The sequence below is a fragment of the Mastomys coucha genome, unplaced genomic scaffold (genome assembly GCF_008632895.1).
Source record: "Mastomys coucha isolate ucsf_1 unplaced genomic scaffold, UCSF_Mcou_1 pScaffold4, whole genome shotgun sequence".
In the NCBI taxonomy this organism is placed as follows: Eukaryota; Metazoa; Chordata; class Mammalia; order Rodentia; family Muridae; genus Mastomys; species Mastomys coucha.
Genome location: NW_022196910.1, coordinates 30896527 through 30920156, shown reverse-complemented (window position 1 = coordinate 30920156; position 23630 = coordinate 30896527). Strand labels below are relative to the sequence as shown.

Here is a 23630-nt window from a genome sequence, read left to right as displayed (position 1 = left end):
TAGATACCCAGTTGCTGGAGTCAAAGATGCATAGATTTCCAAGACAATCTGCAGTACACATATGGTTTCCAGATCAGCATCCCGGCTGTGTTGTTTTCTGCTAAGTGTTTCTAATAGCACTGAACAAATTTCTAATTGCTCCCGCATCCCTGCAAAGCTTTGACCTGATATGTTTTCCTGCTGCAGAGCCCAGGCCCTTAAGCTCTTGCCACCTGGTAGGTTCAACACCATCAGCCACTGCCTGAGAGCACACTGCCTGCTTCTCTTCTCCAGTCAGAACCATCTTCATCCAGAAGTCATCCTGAGCACCCCAAGACTTCTTTTTCCAAAATGAACCCACCATCTGCTGTCACTTCTGCCAAAGTAGAGTTGATATCACCTTGGAGACATTACCATTAGGTACAGTTTTGTCTGTGATGTCATGTAGCCCTGCCAAAGCTACCTTGATTGAGTTTTCTCACACTCTGTCCACCCAGCTGTTGTATAAGCTCTGTGAGAATGGAAACCACACCTTTCCAGGTCACTACCACATCTTGAACTCCTAAACCACTTGCAGACACAGAATAGCTACACAATATGAATGTGTGTAAAGATCAAAGGAAGGGAAGCTGGGAGGATAAATGGAAATGCTCCAAGCAAGAGAGGCCTCAGAAGAGGGAGTATGTGAATCAAGTAACTGTAAAGACCTTGCAATATAAAGCAAGATGCTTCTGCGTACTTCCTTTGTGGTTTATCCTCTGAAAGTCATGCTTATACACCGTGAAGATATCAGGAACGAGTAAGTTTTATGTGTAGAAAGTCAATGTTTTAAAATCAATATTTTAATAAAATAAATCTATTTTCACTAGTAAAAACAGGCATCTTTCCAATAATTTTTGGTTAATCTTAGATTGTCCTCTGCTTTGATAATATGATTTTGTTTCCTGGTTTCTCCTTGTTAGGGTGCTTTCAGAACTGGGAGTTACTCTTCAGTTTCTCTCTGACGCCTAGCACACTTTCCACCTGCAAGGCCCCTGGGTCTCATTCCATCACAGATCTCTACGATTCCAAGGCTACCAAAAGCATGAAATCTTCTCTGCACATTTTAAAATCAAACTCAATTTATGTCTTCCTAACTGACTTGAAAGACTTTCCTGATTCTCAGTGTATTTCCTGCTCATCTTTCCTCCGGACTCTTCTGGTCAGCTCCCCTCTGCAACCCAGAGATCCAACATCCACAGCTCTTTAATAGGAAAATTTCTAGAAGTCAGATGTTGTTTGCTGAATTGTTTAAAATCTTCAGATCTTTACAGTATTCATTCTATAACAGCCCATGGTTTGATCAGTTTCTGCGGACACTTCAATATCCATCAGCAACCAGGTCATACTTCTTGCTTTAGCTCCCTCCCACTCCTCAGACTGTATGTTAGAGTCACAGGGGAGCATTTAGCATCCTCTGGGCTTGAAGCATGCTGGATTCTGTGCCTACAGTGACCTGTTTCTGAGCCTTCAGAAGTCCAACAGTCTTAGCAACGTTCCCCAATTACTCACTTTGTTAGACCTCCCAAACTCCAGAATCATTTCAATAACTGCCTCATGCATGTTCTCTTTGTCTCCATTATTATACTTAGTACAGCAATTATCTGCCAGGCTCCTTACATTATGGGCTTTAGGAGGACAGAGACTGCTCTATTAATATCAGTATTCACTAGTGCACAGCTTACAGGAGATATCAAAAATACTGTACATTAAATAAATAATGTACTCAAAAATAATATAGATAAAATAAAAGAGAAACTTACTATAGAAAGTTTAAGGTTTCTATTGTGTACACATTCTTTAAAATATGATATCTTTATTGTAAAATATTTTAAAATTCTATTCTTAATATCTAGTCCCAATTATTTCCATTTTTATTAGTTTAATACACATTCATGTTCTTAAATACAGTGATCTGAATTTAGTGTGTTCTTAAGGAAAAACTGAAGTATTTCAAATTAAAATGTGAAAACTTTCAAGACTTCAAACAGGTGAACACTATTAAGTATGCCAAACCTTTGGCTCTATTCTTCTCTAAGCAGAGAAAAGTTCATAGTTAATTTAAAATTCTAAGAGTTAAAATAATGTTTCTTAGTTAAGCACTATGCAAAGTATACATATTTTTCTTAAACACAAATTACAGTTATACAAATAGCTATATTTTATAGCAAAATCTTTTATGAAATTGACAATAAATATTCAGTTAAATCTGCCTGTATATACCACAGACACGTGTACATTGTTATCTAAAATAGCTTTATGGTATATTGCTACCTAAATCTCATCCATTTATACATTGGTGTTGTCCATTGCTACTTGAGATTATTTCTGCAAATATGTGGTTTGCATCTGTCACTAGAATAGAAAATTCCTATGTCCAGGCTTTGTTTCTTGTTGTATATCTTGAATTAAAACAGTTTATGGTACACAACAAGCATTCAATACTTTTATAAAATAAATAGATAAATAGACAGTGTCCATAAGCCTTGTACAGTCTAAGTGTGGATTTAGAATAGAGAAATGAAATATGTTCCTTTGCTAATTTTAAACTTCTTAAGAGTTGTTAACCAAAATATTTTTCACAGCATTTACCCTAAGTAAAAGATTAGTTCATCAAGCAAAATATTTTACAGGGTATTCCCATTTTCTTATTATACTAAAAATTAGAAAAATGTATTAAAATCAATTATTTTTTCTTTATATAAATATATTTATTATAAAGACACATTCTGAAAAAAAAAAAAGAAAAAAACCACCTTACTTTTGAAGACTTGGTTGCCTGGCTTTAATTCTGACATTTATTAGGTACTTAATTCTGCAGTTAATTTACTTCTTCTGAGTTTATTGGCTTTGTTGTAAATTAGAGATAAAACATAGAAGCCACTTGACAGAATAAAGAAAACAATGTATGCACCATATTTAATAGATTAATATATCAATAACAAAGAAATGCTAACGATGAACATCACCCTGGAGCTGAAGTGTGTTGAGAGTATCTTATTTTTCAGTCTTCTAATATAGAGAATTGAATAAAATGTTGTAACAAGGGCAAAGAGAGCTTCTGAACATAACCAAAGCTACAATACTTTGGTAAAATAACTAAATAAACAGAATTGCCCATGAGCCTTGTACTGCCCATGAGCCTAAGAAGTACATATTCTTAGATCAGAGAAATGGGATATACTTCTTTGTTTAATTTTAAGCCTCCTTAAGGTTATCAACCACAATAATTTTGAGCTGTCTACTACGGAGGCAAGCAATTTCACTGACACCAAGCATCATCAAGCATAAAAGATTTTCTTTTTGAGCATTTATCATCACTCTTAGTCACGCTGCATCCTAATATCTGGTCATGGTCCTGTTCTTTGTGACTATGGTTCTTGACTGTGATCACAGACCAACCATTTCTCTTCTCCTTAATAAAGGCAGGAAAATAAAAGGTATCTGAAGTCAGTGATGCAGTTGCATGTGGTACCTGTTTCCATGGTTAGAGAGATTACCAGCCTCCTACTTTTGTCCCTCAGGCTTCAGTCAGCATCCCTCCCTCCATGCCTAATGTGTATTTGCATGTCTAAGAAACTATATAACAAATTCTCATCTTTCGTCAGCAACAATTTGCACAAGCCAGCCTCCAGAACTCCCCTTTACCCAACACGTGCATAACTATTTCTCCAGGCTTTTGCTTGGCTGTTTAGTGCACATACACAGCTTTACATTCATCCCTTATAATGTTCCTCTTATTATTCCATACTAAAGGACTGCATTGATTTAAACACTACTAGCTTTTGGCCCCCCTGGACTGTGAAAATTTTTCTGGATAAGTATAAACAGTTCAGTGGAAGAGACCCTGAATTTTATTAGAGCATCCTGTACAATACAATATGGCCTTGTTTCAACTTCCTCTTCAATGTCACTCTCCCTCTAACTAAGGGCCTCTCTTTGAAATAGTAAGTCACATGTACTACATAAGTTGTAACACATTACTACATGATATCAAAGACATAGCAGGAAAAGTGCCATCAATATCACTGAGAGTAAATTTCAAATACTCTCATTATAAAAATTGTTGAATACTTGATATGACAGAGGTGTCAATTAGTTTGAATTATTATACATTCTCCTTCACAATTATAGCATCAACTTTGCATTTCATACATGTATACAATCACACAAATATAGCATAGTGGAAACTATTATATTCTTTAAAATAAATTATTCTTTAAGTTACAATAAGACACAAACTGAGAAAACCTTAGCGAACTTGATCATGACAGTTTTTCAATGTCTATGTCTGTCCAAAGGAAGCTCTTACCTTAGCAATTATGGGCATGGGATTAGACATGGTTTACGAGCTTATTCCTTTACTTATAATCTAACCTCATTGGCATCCTACATAGTCAAGGTATACTCAATCAAAGCACTGTCTAAAGTTACTAAGTTGTTAACACTTAACAAAAGATTTAAAGACACTTAGTTGGGTTATCTACTCTGCTCATCCACTGCCATGCAAAATAATATAGCAGCTACAGCAGGAAAAAAAAAAAAAAAAGAGTACCGAGAACATGTCAACTGTGATTTACAGGCTGAAATGGCATCAACATTTCTTCCTAAAATTAAATTAACAGGAGGCAAAGGTTAATTAGACCAACTTCTGTCCATCCTCATTCCCATTCCCAAGCTATCATTTGGTGGGCATAAATATCATACTTTCTTAAAGCAGCATAGAGTGTCCCATCCCACAGCCTCTTCAATTAAAGACAGGAGACAGCAAGACAAAGTGACACAAGGCTATTTTACCACCACATTGATGGTAGGAAGACCCCAGTTCAAGAAAAGCTAGGCTATACAGAAAGACCTGTTTCAGAAAAAAATAAAAGAAAGGAAAAGAATAATACGAAAGAATCAAACATTCTCCTCTGTCCTCTCTCTCTCTCTCTCTCTCTCTCTCTCTCTTTCTCTCTCTCTCTCTCTCTCTCTCTCTCTCCCCCTCTCTCTCCCTCTCCTCTTCTTTCCATACTATGTGCCTATTCAAGTCTTCAGACAGATTTCTTATGATCTTTAAGTATATCATCCAATTTCTTCAGCATCATTCTAAAAATCAGTAAAATGGCTCTGGAAGTAGTAACTGCATCTTAGAGCTTTTAGGATTATGTAAAGTAGAAACCATAACAGTTCCCAGAACAAAAAACACGTACTAAGCATCAGTGCCTAATACTGGTTTTGCTCAAATCACCTGTGCTGATGTCAATTTACTATTATTCTTATTGTTATTATTATTATTAATCAGCATGTTTTATGATTATTACTATGCTTATCAATGATAATAATAGAGTACTCCAGCTGTCTCTCTGCTGACTGCTGCTAACCTATGATGCCTAGTTATACTGAAAAAGGTGAATGGTTACAGCTACACTTTGAAAACAAAATTTATTGTATATGTCTATGTCTATGTCTATTTATATGTATATGTATATGTTAGTGTATATGTTTGTGTATATGTTTGTGTATGTGTTTGTGTATGTGCATGTATATGTGTATGTGTATATGTATATGTATATGATGTATATGTATATGTATATGTACCAACAGGGGCCAGCAAGAAGAGCCAATGCTAAATTCTTGCTATGAAGCAGCTAAGACCAGAAAAGGACTTTAAAACAGTGGTGGTGATGAGAAAAGGACTCTGATACTTTTGAAAACAAAAGAATTAAGATCAATCATGTCCCCAGCACATCATTTTAAAACAAAAGCAGCAAACCATACAGACTTCACACTCCACTGATGTTCTTTTCAACCACAGTCTTCTTAAATTTGTATTTGGGCTGGAAGGAATACCCTTGTCATCGTTTATTTATTCTGTGTTGCTGGTCTGAACTATTCTAACTATTTGAGGACAACAAGAACTTTAAGAAACACACAACCATTCATGTTCATGATTTGAATATTCACTGTGAAATTACTTCTTAAAACAATACCCGAAAGAAGGAAATGGTAAAAAATAAACAAACAGAAAAGAGAAACTTTTTCCCCCCAGTAGTTTCCATGACTGAGCTGGATTGTACTCAGAAGACTAATGCAGCAGATAATGATTAAGTAGCAAAATAAGCAGATCTTTAAATGTTGGAGTAAAAAATATTATAAATGATATTAAATGTCACTATAAAACACTTTAATTGTTACTTATGCCTTTTTTACAGACATGTTTTAAAGCACCACTGTTACCAAATCTGTAGATGCCTAGACAAAGTAGTCAAACAATTTGTCATTTGAATTTGGGCATATAGCTGAAAGAGATTGACAGTACCCATAAATGATGCTTAGCAGAAGCGGGAAGAATTCTAACATACTAACTTTTCCAGAGGACTGAATGCCTTTGATCATGGCCAGACAAACCATGACCCAGGCAACCAGCAGGCAGATCGTCATCTTCCAGTTTAAGCCTCCACTTTCAGAGATGGAACTGGTGATATCCAGTGCTTCCCGGTACCAGTAGTAGGTGGTGGCAGAACTTTTTTCACATTCTGGTTCAATATCTGTGGGGGTGGGGGGAGACAAAATGCTATTGTTCAAACTATAGTACAGTAAGGAGTAATACTGGGTTGTGTTCAGCAAGCCCATTAGCCAGTTCTTTGTACTACAACCAATTTAAGCTTGCAAATAAATGAGACTCAGACCATGGTTATTTTATTTGGCTTTAACAATTACTGGGGGGTGGAAGGGTAACCCATAATCTATTTTTCTTCCTGCTGGCCTGGCTACCTTCCCAGAAGTGTACCCTGGTTATTTGCTGTTTCTCCTGGCCACATGCTCATGGTCCATCTCCCCTCATGGCAGATTCCTCTGCTCTCCTTTCATCTCTCCCCACCCCAAGGAGGTCGCTCCAAACTCACCCACCTCTACTCCCTCCAGCAACTGGCTGTAGTCAATTTTATTTACCCAATAGTTTCAAATCAAGCAACAAAGTTTACACAAAAAAATCTTGTGTGAGAAGTCACTTGTAGGCCCAGACCTTTTTGTATATAATTAAGCAGTGCATACAATACACAGAAGTAGACCAAAACTTCAACAGTTCTTACCATTTCCTAGGAAAGCATTAACCTCACAAAAGCAATTCTGATTGCAATAAGCACCAAAAATGTACAAACTTTGTAAAATCAGCAAACCTCTTTGATACATATTAAGAATTCCTAAAATATATGTGAACTTCTTAGAGAAATAATTAAAACAAAAAATTCATGTTTTCATTCCCAGGCCCGTAATTATCAGATACACTAGCCTTACATAGTCAAATGTGGTAGCTTCTACGAAGGGGATTTTGGTGAAATACTAGAATGAGGTGACATGAGCTGTAGTGTAAAATTCAAACAGCATTGTCAAAATTGCTGCACGAAAACTAAACTGTAATGCCAACAAAGCAATATTTGCATACATTGTAAGTTCAAAGTGTAATATTTTTTATATAGTGTTTCACTTGTTACATTTTACTTTCTTCAATATGGCTAATAGAAAATTTTAAGTTCAGGAGTGAGGTGCATTCTATAGAAAATGGTTCTTTACTTTTGAAGGTTTAGAAAATGAAAAGTACAAAGCAGCAGAGCTAATTGCATAAACAATAATAAATTCAGTTCAATCAGGTTTTTATATCCCTTTTGTAGATTTTAATGATTATGGGGCTTAACCTGGGCTATTCGGGGTTTACAACAGAAAACTTGCAAAATCAGTTAACCTAAAGCCCTAAAGCATTAAGTGCATTAAATTAATCTGAAAAGAGTCAGGAAAATTAAATGATGTCTACTTTATCTCTCTGAAGTGGTCATTCCAAATGCAGAAGAAAGCCTATTATGATGTTCCTTTCAAAGGTTTTGTTTCCACCCACTATGGAATTTAAAAAGTAGAAAAGAGAGGGGTTTTTTTTGTCTTTATTAATCTTTAAAACATTAAACATAAGGAGAAAATATAATATATGTCTTACAAGTACGAGATGCGTTTTTCACCAGGGGGCATTGATCCCAAGGAAGAGGTTGTTGAAAAGACTGAGAAAAGTAAAACAATGTCCAGCCAATGATGACGTTGTAGTAGAGAGCCACAAAATAGCACACCTGCCAACGAGAAGGACGTGGTTACATCATGCATCCTCTGTCACCCCGCTTAACACCGCGAATGTGGTTACATCATGCATCCTCTGCCACCCCGCTTAACACCGCGAGGTGGATGGAATTCACTGCACCTAGCAATTTTTAAGTCTTCATCGTACTTTTTTGTTTGTTTAGCAAAGACATGATCTTTTCTTTAAAGCGATATTTCTGAGTTGAACTTTTAAAGTACGTTATGAAATCTAGGTATTATCTGTAGTCACGGATAGTTTCACATAGTAAGTACCGTGTCCCAGTAGCTTCTAAAACACGATTGCACAGACAATGACTTGGAGCTCACAGAGATGAAGATTACATCAATCCGAACCAGCCCAGGTGAGAGCAAATGTCACGGAAAGAAACTTACTACACAGCTTGCGAATCCAATCCCACCCAGTTTAGGGCTTATGTAATTCCAAACCCCAATGCTGCCTCTCCGAATTCTTTGACCCACAGAAAGTTCCAGGAAAAAGAGTGGAATTCCTATCACCAGAAGTAGTATTAAATACGGCAAAAGGTATGCACCTAGAGAGACAAGAACAAACAGGGGTCATAGTTTCAATATTCATAGTAGAGTATACATAGACCAGAATCATTTCATAAAAGACACTAACTGGTTTCTTTTTTTTCTGATACAAACAGAAGTCTTTGAAGGAAACATAACTAACCTTCTTTTTAAGCTTTCAAAATTTTGAATACTATATTTGACTGCTCTAGGAAGTCCCTCAGGGCAGTTAGGTGATTCCATAGGTAACCCCATGCTGCGTGGGTTTTATGACTTGAGTTTGAGTCCTTGAACCCACAGTGGAAAGAGAAAACTGACTCCTGAAATCTCCTCTGTACTCTGTATGCATATTCCCCCAATACACATATACACCACACACAAACACACACATACAAAATAATAGCATAGTTTAAAATTTTTAAATTTTAGTTCTTGGTAGAGTAATTCTTATTAAAAGGCATTTATAAATAACCCGACTTTTTAAAAAGTTATTTATTTATGTATATGAGTATACTGTCGATGTCTTCAGACACACCAGAAGAAGGCATTAGATCCCATTACAAATGGTTGTGAGCCAGTATGTGGTTGCTGGGAATTGAACTCGGACCTCTGAAAGAAGTCAGTGCTCTTAACCACTGAGCCATCTCTCCAAACCCCATAACCTGACTTTTATTTTGTTGAAAAGTTAATTTCATTGGAAAATAAAGGATCAGTTCTTTGAAGTAGCTTTGCTTGTCAATAGACTTCACAAATTCAAATCAATCTTCACATAGTATTTACAAAGTTATTTACTAAATACTAATCTAAATTAGTTTAAGTCCAGCATTCCAAAAGCATGGATTGAGACCAATGACATTTGACAGGATTAATTTTTTTTTTTTGTATTCTAAATAAAGTCATACCAAAGAAGAGTAAATACCTGGTCTGAAAGATAGAAAAATTAAAACAAATAATTTCTAACAAATGCAAGATGATTTATTTTCATATATGCCACTTAAAAAAGTTCACTTCAGGAACCATATTCTTTTTGTTTCAAAAATTGAGAGGAAAATGTGCAGAGTGATTAGGAAGTAAAACTAACGTACATTGTATCTCTCCTTAAAAGTATGTGCTGTTATATTTGTAGCAAAACACCCACAGTTAAGGAAGCAACTGTTTTCAATCAAAATCACATGTAAAAACTAGTAATTTGCAAACTATTTGAATAGCTTGAAAATGATATTCTTACATTTAATTGGTGAGAAAAAGTTACGTACGTACAATTGTATATGAGAACACTATAAATTAGTGTGATGTGGCCTACACACTGGACATCATATATCCAAATTTCTAGGCTGGCAGCCTATCTCTGGGTTCATTGACAAATACATCCTGTCACAAAGGAGTAAGGCAGACAAGGACAAAGTAGGACACTCCATGTGCTCTTCTACTTTCCCTAGGTGTACAGGAACATTTATCTGAACAAATGGCTTGAGGACTGCACAGCACACACATACAGACACACAAACACACACACACGCACACCAGTGCACACATGTACATATGAGCATACACACAAATATAGTGTGCTACAATTGCCAATCCCATTTTATGTGCATAGGAACTGAGCTGGAGGAAGTGAGCATGATACAGAAAAGTTCACATGGCTTGAAACATGGAAAACAGCTAGGTCTATCTGTTACAGTGACTGCAAAATAAGAGAAGTCTTCTGTATCCTAAGACGTATGAAGCTTAGCCCAGTGAATCAAATGTAACATCCACAGAATCAACATATGTATTAGACCTCTTTCGTTTTTTCCCCTCTTATGCAGAAAATGCTTCAAATGATTTATGAATAAGGGTTTTGAGAGTTTTTTTGTGCTTTTTAAAGAAACTCAACTTTCTAGAAAACTATGTTACCAGCTCGTCCCTTTCCAATCCATCCTATGTCTCACAAGACATGCAATATTGTTCTCCATTTTAATTTCTAGGCAAGAAATCAATAGTAGAGAAAATATCTTGACTCTTATTTTTATCAAGAAAATAGGGAGATTTGTCTTGCTAATAACTAATAGCTATATGTCAACTCTGTAATAGCTCTCCATCAAGGTGGATGTCACACTAAAAGGAATGAAACCTGACTCTAAGCTGGAGCTACCTTCATCAGCAGAATATCCAGGAAGATGTAGAAACTGAAATATCTCGAAATCAGAATTCACTTCTGCCAGTCTTAGCAAATGAAATGAACATTAAGTAACAAAAAACAACAACAACAAAAAAGAAAGCAAACAAATAAACACTTTTTTGTTACAAAAAAAAAAACCCAGTCATATACAGATGCTAATCTTTGACACCATAAATAATTCCCATGTGATATTATCAGTTTGCTAGGAAATGTTTCTGAGCAGTGAGTAGTATGTAACACACTTGGCATAAAATTAAATTCTTAGCTCTCAGGCAGGTAGATCTGTTAAATATGTGGCTTTCCCAAACCTCTTACTGTGTGTCTCGTGGGATTATCCTACCATCTCAAACACACTTTAATCACCACAGTACCTTAGCACTTTATCTTAGCAACTAAGGAAAAAAAAATGAACGGGAGTTCTTCTATTCATTTGACACAATGTGTGAGGATTATAATTATAAAAAAATAAAACCAGATATGTTTTCAGCCAACTACACTATCACAGACCCCCCAAAATATCAAAATAATCCTTCTAAGATTTGATGATGAAATGTAGGTTTGGGTTTGTTTGTGTGTCGTCATGACCATAAACATGTATAGGCGGAAGTCAAATTCAAGTATCTTTGTCTATCAAAATGCAGCTTTTTAAAAGAAATAGTTTCTCACTGAGACTGGCACTTACTCTTTCTTTGACTGGCTAGCTGGCAATCCTGCCATGGACATTAGCGTTACAGATGCATGCCACTAGGCATGGCCTTCATGTGGATTCTGGGAATCAACATTCAGGTCCTCAAGCTTGCACATTGTGGACTTTTTCTACTGACTCATCTTTATAGACCAGGATATATACTTTTATCCATATACTACTTTATGCATACAAATTTCATATCCTCATATTATAAAATTTTAAAACAATTTCTCTTTTTTCATTCCCACCCTGCCTTGGGTTAGGAATTGAATCTATGATTTCATGTGTGGTAGAAAAGCATTTCACTTGAACCACATCTAGAGTTTCCTCACGGATTTTGTTTCTTTGGTTGGTTTTAGATTTTGGTTTTTGGTTTCTTTGGGATGGGGGTATACTGCAGAGCTATTAGGATTTCTCCCTTCATGCTGACTTTTTTCCCCCCAATGGATTTTTCAGACAGTCTTTTCCTTTTAAAAATATTAATAATTGTGTGCAACATAATAAAAGTGTTGATAATGGTAGAACTAGCTTTTCTTTAAAAGTAAGAGTGTTCTCTATTTAAAGTATCTGTTGAAGCTGGGTTACAGAACTAGAATCAATGTGTAAAATCTCTAAGGACAAATAATGACTGGCACTATTGTAACCATCTGGTTAAACCCCTTCTCATGAGTTCTAAAAGTGCTAGCCCCAATTTAAAGACCACAATTATTCTAAATTACATGTTAGTTCTGCTTTTGGTAAAAAAAAAATGAGACAACTTAAAATTCAGAGGTTATAAGTCATAGAGAAAACATTCATGTTCCATCAGTGTTGATGGCTTTAGATTCTTATTGAAAGCAAAATTCTGGCATGCATAAAGAATGTAACACATGTTTTTTTTTTTTAAAAAACAATCTTGTGAATACTTCAGCAATGTTTACAGTATCCAGGGAATAAGTTTGAGAATGTGTTACCTTAAGCAATCCCTGAGTATTTGTAGGACGCCAATCTGTTCCTATGGAAACTTCATCTGAACCCAGAGCTGGGCTGACTTCCCACAAATGCATCTCCCTAGCTCGGTAATGGAATTCACAATTTCAGAACTAATGAGACTGCAGCAACAATAGGGGCTACCTGAAATAACGAATTACCATTTACTGGAGTGGCAATTCATCATTAAAGCAAATGAATGCAACTTACCACCACCATTCTTTTGACAGAGGTATGGGAACCTCCACACATTCCCCAGACCTACAGAAAATCCAACTTGGGCCAGAATGTATTGCAGCTTACTGTTCCAAGCTGGCCTTTCATCATCAACTTCAGAGCCATCTTCAGCATCTGTATCTTTCTCTTCTTGAACATCAACAGTTAGTTCACTCTTCTTAGAAACATCTTCCACTGAGTCTTCATTGGACAGTAGATCTTTGACAGATTCAATGACATCATCATCCAAATCTCTCTTTACTACTTTGCTATTCTTAGGCATTGGAAACGACTCTTCTTAAAGACACCCTTGAGGCAAATATATATTTTAAATGTTATTGAACACAAAGTAAATCTGAGAAGAATATTATATAAATCCTTGATTCAGGTGAGAAACTCTTATGGATCCTGGATCTGATCCCAGCACTCTGTATATACCTATGAAATAAGAAATTGAAATGTGATATTTAATAACAAGAAATATAAACAATACTTCAATACCTTTTCTTGTTCATTTTCTGTTAGTCTCTTCCTAAGACTATAAAATATGATTTGATCTTCATCGCTCAGAGTTTAATCATTTCAAAAGTGTATTAGTTAGTATGTGTATGAGCTTCACACATTTTTTTATTAGATATTTTCTTTATTGACATTTCAAATGATATCTCCTCTCCTGGTTACCCCTACAAAAAAAATATCAAAACCAAAAAACAAACCCTGTTTCCACCCCCTCCTCCTGCTCACCAACCCACCCTCTCCCATTTCCTGGCCCTGGCATTCCCCTACAATGGGGCATAAACCTTTACAGGACCAAGGGCTTCTCTTCCCATTGATGACTGACTAGGCCATCCTCTGCTATACATATGCTGCTGTAGTCATCAGTCCCACCATGTGTACTCTTTGGTTGGTGGTTTAGTTCCTGGGAGCTCTGAGGGTACGAGATAGTTCATATTGTTGTTTGTCCTAAGATGCTGCTAACCCCTTCTGCTCCTTGGGTCTTTTCTCTAGCTCCTTCATTGGGGACTCTATGCTCAGTCCAATGGACGGTTGTGAGTTTCTACTTCGGTATTAGTCAGGCACTGACAAAGCCTCTCAGGAGAGAGCTATATTAGGCTCCTGTCAACCAGCACTTGCTGACATCCACAATAGTGTCTGGGTTTGATGACTGAGTATGGAAAGAAATCCCAGGTGGAACAGTCTCTGGATTGTCCTTATTTCAGTCTCTGCTCCATAGTTTGTCTCTGCAACTCCTTAGATGGGTATTTTGTTCCCCCTTCTAAGAAGGAATGAAGCATCCACACATTTTCTTTTAGTTAAATTCTTCTTTGAAAAATATACTTTAATTCAAAAAGATCTTTTTCTTATACATCTATTATTATTTTCTCATTACAAATTATATATGTGTGTACACACACATATAAACATATGTGCATATATATAAACTTCAAATCCACCTTGTAAATCTGTCTTCAGTCATCTCTTCCAATGATTTATTACTTACAATGTGGACATTAATGTGCTCATTATTAACTGTGAAGATATCCTATAAATTATAATAAAGGAACATGCAGTACCTACTTTTAAGAAATCTTCTATTGAATAAAGAGAAAATTGTACCTTAAGTAAATAAACTATAGAGTATTTAGATATGATTTTACCTGTTCGGTACAGACAATGACCAAAAACCAATTATCTATCTTCCTCATTAATACTCTAGACTGGTGTGGGATAGCTCTTTTTCTCTTCTAATCAGTGAAGGTTTATGCCCCAGTGTAGGGGAATGCCAGGACCAGGAAATGGGAGAGTGTTGGTTGGTGGGCAGAAGGAGGAGGGAGGAAACAGGGTTTGTTTTTTGTTTTTGTTTTTGTTTATCACTTACGTTTTTTGAAGCAGTACATGACAAAAGTATGGACCTTGCCTGTTCATCTTTGAGGGAAACTGCTCATATATTGTCACTCTTAAAGAGTTCAGCACTGTCTACATATCGATATGCTATATGCACTTTTCTTCTGATTTTCAGTCTTCTGACTCTTCTGATGTACAAGGGATAGAAAATGTTGGATACAAATTGAAACAGGAATGCTGTCAAACTGCTTAGTGTATGAAGTGGTGAAGGGTAGGAGATCTATCGTGAATCTCATAATTTTGGCCTCAGTTAATAGTCTTACGTTTCTTGTTTGCTATGCCCTTACTTCATTTCAGCACAGCTGTAATGTCCATTTTATCCAACACCCCTAAACGTTTAAATTGTATTGTCTAACACTTAGTTGCTAACAAGACTAACAAGAAGACTTGCAATTATGGCTTACAAAACCTAAATTTTGCAAAGACCCTTTTCCCCAAAAAAATGTTTTCCAACCTCTCTTATAAAACATAAACTTTAGTCTCAGAAGTAAATGTGCCCAGCCAACTTCAGTTATATAATATTGTATAATAATGTCTACTTATTAAAAATACATACCAATGTAGAATCCTCCCTTCTCTTCACAGATAAGTTATTATGATGAATGAAATAGTATTTTATAGACACAAGAGACAAGTGGATATAGCTTAAGGAAGATGCTGAAGCACAAAGAGACATACAGAATGGAAGTCAAATGAGAGAGGCGGGTGCCAAGTAGCAAAGAGATCACATTTACGAAAACACAAATTACTTTGTCATCAATGTTGGCAAATATTCCTTCCTATCAGACAAGGGAGGACTCCTGTGTATCAGCAGATGAGGAAACTGGTTTACAGGATCATGAGATCTGGTCAAACAAAAGAGAAAACAAGGACTCTCATACTAAAGTCATACAGAAGCAGGGACTTTAATAGGAAATAAGATATATAACTTGTAGAAATTACATTCAGGATAAAATTTAAAATAAGGTATCAAAATTGGGAAATAAAATGAGAAGAATAAGATAGAAATAAATGTGTAAAAATGCTGTTGTTACTTCATGCAAAAGGCATGATTGAGGCTCTGTTTATACAGAGCACTCAATCTAAAAGAAAATACTGTCTTCAACATCTTCATCTCTTCATGGCCTCATATGACCTTTCTTTTTATCATAAAAGAATTTTATAAAGACTGATTTGACCATTCAAAGAAACATATTAGTGTCAAACACTTAAATCTAAAGATTGGCCTTCGGGGGGAAGAAAATAATCATGGGAGATGAAGGAAGGGTTCTGGATGGGAGACAGGGCAAGGAAGGGAAAAGGGATACAGGATCAGGTATTGGGGGGACAGAACATGTGAGAAACTTAGAGGGCCAGTAGAATGAATGGAAATATGCAGCCTTGGTTGGGGGAAGGAGGGAGATCCTCTAGAGAGTACCAGAGACCCAGGAGGTGAGAGACTCTCAGGACTCAGTGGGAGTGACCTCACCTGAAATGCCCAACAATGAGGAGAATAAACTCAGAGTCCACCTCCAGTATATAGGCATAACCTCAAGTGGAGGGATGGAGTTACTAATCCACAGTCAAAATTTCTAACCCAGAATTGTTCCTGTCTAAAAGAACTTCAGAGACAAAAAGTGGAGAAGGGACAGGACAGGAGCTCTCCTCCGAGAGGCTCTACCAGCAGATGACTGAGATAGATGCAGATACCTAAACAGGACTGAAGTCGGGGACTCCTATGGTTGAATTAGGAGAAGGATTAAAGAAGCTGAAGGGGAAGGAAATCCTACAGAAAGACCAGCAGTCTAAACTTATCCAGACCCCAGGAAGCTCCCAGACACTGAGCCAGCAGTCAGGCAGCATACCCAGGCTGGTCTGGGCATCCAGCCCAATCTCCTTGCACATATATAGGACTGTGGTTTGTCCTCAGTTGAAGAAGTTGTGTCTAATCCTGGAGTGACCTGAGGTCCCAGGGACAGGGGATGCATGGTTGGTGGGAGAACACCCTGTCAGAGACAAGGGGAAATAGGAGTGGGTTGAGGAACTGTGGGAGGCGGCACCAGGAGGTGGTGGAGCAACAGCAGGAATGTAAATAAATAATAATTTTAAATTTTTTTAATTTTTGAGACAGGGTTTCCCTGTATAACCTTGGCTGTCCTGGAACTCACTCTGTAGACAAGGCTGGCCTCGAACTCAGAAATCAGCCTGCCTCTGCCTCCCAAGTGCTGGGATTAAAGGCATACTCCACCACTGGCTGGCTTAAAATATTTTTTTTAAAAAAGGCCTTCAGAAATTGAATCTTCTTTTCTTTTTCTTGTGGAAATACACCATGATAAGAAGGTGTAATAAATGTCCATTTATATCAGTATGACTATGTTCAATTAGCCTGGAATGGAGAGATGGCTTAGCCTTTAAAGGCTAGGCTCACAATCTAAAATAAATGTATTAGCCCATAATTAACTTGTTGGACGTCCAGAATAAAAGCTCCATATTACAGCTGTTTTTTTTTTTTTTCCAAATACTGTGTTCTATTTCAACATACTGGGTCACTTCAAAACCTACTGATTTCAAACACAGCAAGAGCTTTAACTGTGTGTGATTTGTTAGTCCACTAATGTGAACTAGATTTTCATAGACAGCCGTTGCACCAGTTATGACTTTCCATATTACTGCATAATGATCTCTAATATGGTGGTCTGAGATTCTCTACTTCCACCAGTCAGGAGACAAACTAGCATTTAAATCATGGTTTTTGTGCTAGATGTAGTTTTTCCAAAATGTTGGTTCCCACAGTATATATTGTAAACACAGACTATAAACTCTACTCTACAGAAGATTAAATCTACAAAACATACCAGTAAGGCTCTGAGCCATATTTGAAAATGACTCATTGGCCATTTCAGAGGCTCACAATGAAATTCACACTGATTTGAATAAGGTAGATATCTAGACCTATGGAATATAATAGAGGACACACACATAGCCATGGCCACATTATTTTTGATGAAAGTAGAAAAAAGCCTATTCAATACATAGTGCTAACACGATTGGATATCTACCTTCAGAAGAATAAATTTAAATATATACCTCTCACATTCTATAAAATCAATCTTAGTGATAGAAGACCTTTATTTAAAATCTGAAACACTGAAGCTTCTAGAAGAAAACAGAGAATGGCCTTCAGGTTACAGGTAAGAACTTCCTTAATACAACCTTAATAGCACAGGAAATAACGTTTCATTAAAGTTACAATTGAAGTGTGACAATTGAAGAAAAAACTACCAGGATTTTCTTCAAAAAGGATGGTCCATGTTTGTCTTATTTGATTATTTTCCTTATTTGTAATGTGAATAATGAAACACATTATCAAAAAGTGGTTGGCTCCTTAAGTTCCATCAAAGGTGTCACGGGCAGAACACAAGTGCTTTGGTAGTCATGGATGCTGCTTTCTGACTCTGAGTCTCTTTCTTTCTTTGCCCTTTCCACCTCACTGCCAAGCACCCCCGTGTGTCTGTGAGGCCTGACATTGTGCTGGTATCTTTTTGTGTTCATTTGCTTCTTTGCCAGCATCACTTCCCAGAACCTGCAAACAAGAACTCTAAATGACACAGCACTTTTAAAGATCAAATTATCTTATGTTTCTCTAATGTTGAGAGCTTCAGGGTTTAAATTTAAATTTAAATTTTCCCAGCCCTACATTTTTTGAATTGAGTTAATTTTCATCACATACAAAATTTGTCAAAATAAAATTCCTGTGAAACACTTAAATTTTGACATAAAGAATTTTAAAACCCATAAGTATTTACAGCACAACTACTTTACGTTTTCTTCATGTTACCGAATGTTTTGCCCCTCTTGGGTTTTTGTCTTCCCACATATGTGTTGAAATCAGCCTGTCAAGGTCCACCAACTAACAAAAAGAACCTGTAAGAGAGGCCAACTGGTGACCGCACTCTCCACTAAGCCGCATTAGCTGATTAGCTAAGTTTGTTGTGAAAGACCCACATGGGAGAAGAAGAGAACCAACTCTTGCTAGCTGTCCTCTCACTTACCCATGGAAGTGGTAATGTGTGCACACACATACAGAGAGAGAAGCAGAGAGAAAGAAACAGACAAAAAGAGACAGAGAGAAAGAGAACATAAAAAAATATTTTAAACATAACCACTTAACTAAAAACAAATTTACTGCTATTTTAAACAGTATTACATCAATTACATAAGTTCATTTGGTAACAATAGCAACTGAAAGTTTGGATTTTCCAGTTCATCAACTTGGCCTATCATGACATTTATAAAACTATTCATCAATTTTCCCAGACAATGTTTTATAATATACTTTAATAAATGTACCCTAGTTACTTTCCATTTTTAATGCATGTATTTTGTGTTTAAGATACCACTATAACAAGCCTGTGAAAATTATTTTTAAGACTTGGCTCTAGGATATTTTATGTTTTTTAAATGTATTTTAATTGAAAGTGAATTGCAATAATTTTATTTCTCCATTTCTTTCCTCCAACCTCTCCCACTCCTATTCCCTCTCAAGTTGATAGAATAGCTTCTTTTTGTCCGATTAATATTTGTGAGTATGGTGTGGGGAGTGAGCTTATGCAAATATAAATACAGCCTCCTGAATTCATTTTTTTCTTTGTCGTATATATGACTTCAAGGCTGACCTCTGTATTTGATAACCATTAAGGGGGAAGAGACTGGATTCTCCTCCTAGCAGTCACTGCCTGTAATTCCTTGTCTAGAGGTGGGACCCCACAAAATCTACTCAGTTCTGTGTTAACAAATCCATGGATATTGTCTTTTTTCCAGTCTTCTTTATGTAGTTCTTTCTAGGAAACATGTTTCAGAGGAGACTGCTGAGTATTCTTATAATATTTCTGCCCCCCTTTCTGTGGTGTCCCCTGAACCACAGCTACAAAAATCAGGATCTAGAACAAGCACTTGGGACTGAGCTCTCCAAAAACTGGTCACCTGTACATTGTTTCCAGGCACAAGAAACCTCCTATCAACTGGTTAATCAGGATTGTTCAAGTCACTCTCAAAACAATATAGACATCTATGTTTCCTCTTAGGGATTGAGTGTAGGCCTCCATTCCCGAAGATACCACATACACAGTACACAGGATACAGATGACTTGAGCTGTATCCCACTTGAAATCCTTTTTAATTGGGATCTAGTGTCCACAGTTCCAGAAATGCAATGCTTCCTTGACTTACGGGGAGGTGACTGACAGTCCTACCCACTTGTAGTACCTAGGAACCACAACAAGCAAAGATGCAAGTGTGATGCTCACAAGTTCAAATAACTAAATGCAGTCTAGTTGGACTTAAGGCTTCTCAACAGGAGGGAAATCATGCAGGGAACTAATCAGCTTTCTAGTGAGGTCATCAAATATAGAGAAAAATGTAGTATGGCTACTTTGCTAAAATACAATAATTCCTTACTCCATTCTAAGTTGTATCCTTACACCCACAGATAAGTGTGGGTACCCTCAAAGAAGCTTCTCCTCACTGCAAATTGTGATCATAATTGCACAAACACATACAAGTGCCTGTTTTACTACAGATATTTTAAGAATGTGAGTCTGTAATGTTTGTCTTATATTTTGCTTTTATAATTGTAATGCTATTATAAAAAGATTTCTTTGTCATGATTTTCTCTTATTTTCTGAAAGAAAATGTGTAGAGTCAGTTTGGTTTCTTTTTAAGTGTTTGGCAGCATTCACCAATAAAGCCATCTGCAACTGAGTTTCATTTCAGAAAAATATATATTAACTTAGAAATTCAATTCATCTCTCTGATACACAGCTACTTAAATTACTTCTTTGTTACTTTGGTTTTAGGAAGCCATCTTTTGCAAGAATTTTGTTCCTTTCACCAACTTTACTGGTGTAAAGTAACTGCTGATATGCCATAAGCTTTTTAAAAAGCAATTGCCCTTTTCTTTCATTTTTTTCACGAATTTGATATTAGGTCTTCTCTATGCTTTTCTTCCTCCTCCTTCCTCTTCACAGACCACATAAATATTTTAAAAAAAAACTTTTATTGATTCTTTGTGAATTTCACGTCATGTATCCCAGTTTTGTTCATCTCATCTTCTCATATTCATCCTTCTCTCTTGTAACATTGACTCCAAAATATAACACACACACACACACACACACACACACACACACAAATCCAAATCATAGACACCTCATTATGTAAGTTGTGGTATGTCACATTGTGTCTCACAGTATATCCCTCTGCCCACACCTTTTCCCTTGCAAATGTTCATTGCAATGAGCCATTGGGCTGGTTAGTGGCCCCTGGCTTTTGTGACACTATCAATATTGGATTCTCACCAGGCCACCTCTTAGTTATCTTGTTGTTGCCCTGTATCATGGAGATCCTGAAGCTTTGGATGAGTAGGACTGGCCCTTTCACACATCCCAATCATTTGCAGATGTTGGAATGAGCCAACACAGAGCCCAGGATCTGGGCCTTGATACCATGCCAGCTTAACCATATTCAGGGTGAGCTGTCTAGCACTGCTCACTACTCTGGCTAGACTAGCCAATGCAGTCATCAACAAAAGGCAGGATCAGCTCTCCTGCTCTCATGCCCTCTGGAGTGGCTCACTGGCACCCATGCCTCCAGAGCCAGCTCTACTGTGTTGCACAGGCAAGGTGCAGATACATTTTAAGTTGTATCCATATACCAGCAGAAAAAGTGTGGGCACCACACCTCATCAAAACAGCATCCTTGGTATAAAACAGCTTTGACCACTAAGCTAGTTATAAAGCTAGGATAAACAAAGAACTGCTAGCTGCTCTGTCCCTCACTGATGTAAGAACAATACCACTAACAAGGTGTCGGTTTGCTCATTGCCAGGAGTCACACTAGTATTTTCATTGCAGATTTATTTCAATAATTTCATCATTTTTGTGTGTATTTCAAGAGTTTTCAGCTTTAAATTGTTGCAACTTTGTAATATATATACATATATGTTATATATATGTACATATATAAGTGTATATATATACTTGTATATATATGTGTGTGTATATATATATATACACATTGAGACAAGGCTTCTCTATGTAGCCCTGCATATATAGTACCTCACTTTTTAGACCATGCTATCCTCAAACTCTGAAAATATGTTTTAATTAACATGTATAATGAAAATAAGCAGAAAAATTGCAGACAGAGAGACATGTATATCTTATAGATATATCAAGGATAGCTCCTACAGGCTTCACTGCACTGAACTAATATACAATTTGATAAGCTGTACTGATTTATAAACTGATAAATCGGGCACTGCAACAAAGGACAGGCCAGCTAGAACGAGAGAAGCTTTGGCATTTGCAAAAGCTTTATGCTCATAATGCACTAGAATACCCATGAATCTAATTAGGAAATTTAAATTTCAACATATTAAACTTTTACTGGCTAAATTTTTCTTTTTGTTTTTTGACTTTTTTTTTTTTTGGTTTTTTTTCGAGACAGGGTTTCTCTGTGTATCCCTGGCTGTCCTGGAACTCACTCTGTAGACCAGGCTGGCCTCTAACTCAGAAATCCACCTGCCTCTGCCTCCCAAGTGCTGGGATTAAAGGCATGCGCCACCACCCGCCCGGGCTAAATTTTTCTTTACATAGTAATATGAGTATTGAATTTGAAATCATCCAGGATTCAATTAAATATATTTTCTAATTTTAACACACAGTATATAAAGTATAAACTACCAGAATAAAAGAAAAATGTTAAGTCTTATTATTATAGTGCTTAGGATCAAAATGGCAGACTGTTGGACCGTGAAAGGCAATCTATGTTCTGGTTAAGTGAGGCTTACTCTGGAGACCCAGTAGAAATTCTACAAGGGACAGAACAGTGAGCTAATTCCTGGTATTCTGGCTGGACTCCACCCCCAGAGTCCTTTGACTACAGCCAGGTGTGCCCTGCCCCATAGTTTCTTCTTGCTTCTTCTCTCCCCTTCCCTTCCCCTTCTCTCCATGTGACCATGGCCCAGTCTCTACTTTTCTCCCTCCACCTCTCTCCCTCTTTCTCTCCTTCTCTCTCTCTCTCTCTCTCTCTCTCTCTCTCTCTTTCTCTCTCTCTATTTCTCTCTCTTTTTCTCTCTGTTTTCTACAATAAATTCCTAAAACCATGGACTGCCTCCTTTCATCTCGACATTGCTGGAGCAATGGAATAGGCCTCCCCCTAAGGAACTGGGGTTATGAGGCTCCCCACAGCCAGACACCCACCAGGAGAGTGGAGAGCACAGGAACGGCACTCTCCCGCTTCCACCTGTCCAGGGTCTCCAAGCTCTGGAGGGACACGGGTGTCTCTCCCACCCCTTATTTCCGTACCACCCACTGCCCTACACCAGACTTTTACTTTTGCTGTTTTCTCTAATGGTGTGAAATAATTGCAAAAGGAAACAGATTGAAAATTTAGGAGATACTGAAATAATGATGTTGACAAATAATCAAATATTTTATCTATATAGAATTCAATCTAAAAATTTCTTTTGTAAATTATACCCCACCATATCTATATCTGTTGTATTAAGCAAAAACATAATAAAATAGCATGTTAAAAGTTGAGAGAAAAAATATTTTACAACAATCCAAAAATCATAATCTATATTTATTAAATATAGGCTCTGATATACTCTATCAGAATAACTCAATATTAAAAGGCATTAACACCAAATACTGGTGAGATTGTAAAGAAATGACCATATTACGTATTACAGGTAACATAAAATGATACATCTGATATGAATAAAACTATGCAATTATTTCTGACCCTAACAATAAACTTCTTAGAGTGATCACTGCATCCAGTTGTATACACTAGAGAAGTAAGTCCCAGATGCCAGGGATACAAGAGGCTTTCAGAACCCAATGGTGGTGACATTAGTCGAAATACCCAACTGAGAGGAGATAGGAATCCGAAGAGACCAACGCCAGTAGAAAGACATGGCTCCCAGTTGAGGGATTGGGCCACCCATCCATCTCAAAGTTTTTAACACAGAATTGTTCCTGTCTAAAG

General features: G+C 36.8%; 1 protein-coding gene across 4 annotated transcripts in view; it reads right to left on the bottom strand.

Annotated features, from left to right (window-relative positions):
* Positions 1-23630, bottom strand: part of Slc6a15 (solute carrier family 6 member 15) — a 51287-nt gene that overhangs the window by 19062 nt on the left and 8595 nt on the right. For 2 of the 4 annotated variants that reach the window (XM_031349721.1, XM_031349723.1), the window contains exons 2-5: positions 12687-13130; positions 8518-8675; positions 7991-8117; positions 6370-6551 (exon numbers count right to left, since the gene is read on the bottom strand). In XM_031349721.1, the coding sequence (XP_031205581.1) occupies positions 6370-6551; positions 7991-8117; positions 8518-8675; positions 12687-12975 (756 nt within the window). In that variant the 5' untranslated portion in view covers positions 12976-13130. Of the gene's footprint in view, positions 1-6369; positions 6552-7990; positions 8118-8517; positions 8676-12686; positions 13131-15346; positions 15443-17858; positions 17877-23630 lie in introns of those variants that run through there. The other 2 variants (XM_031349725.1, XM_031349722.1) reach the window with 2 other exon arrangements.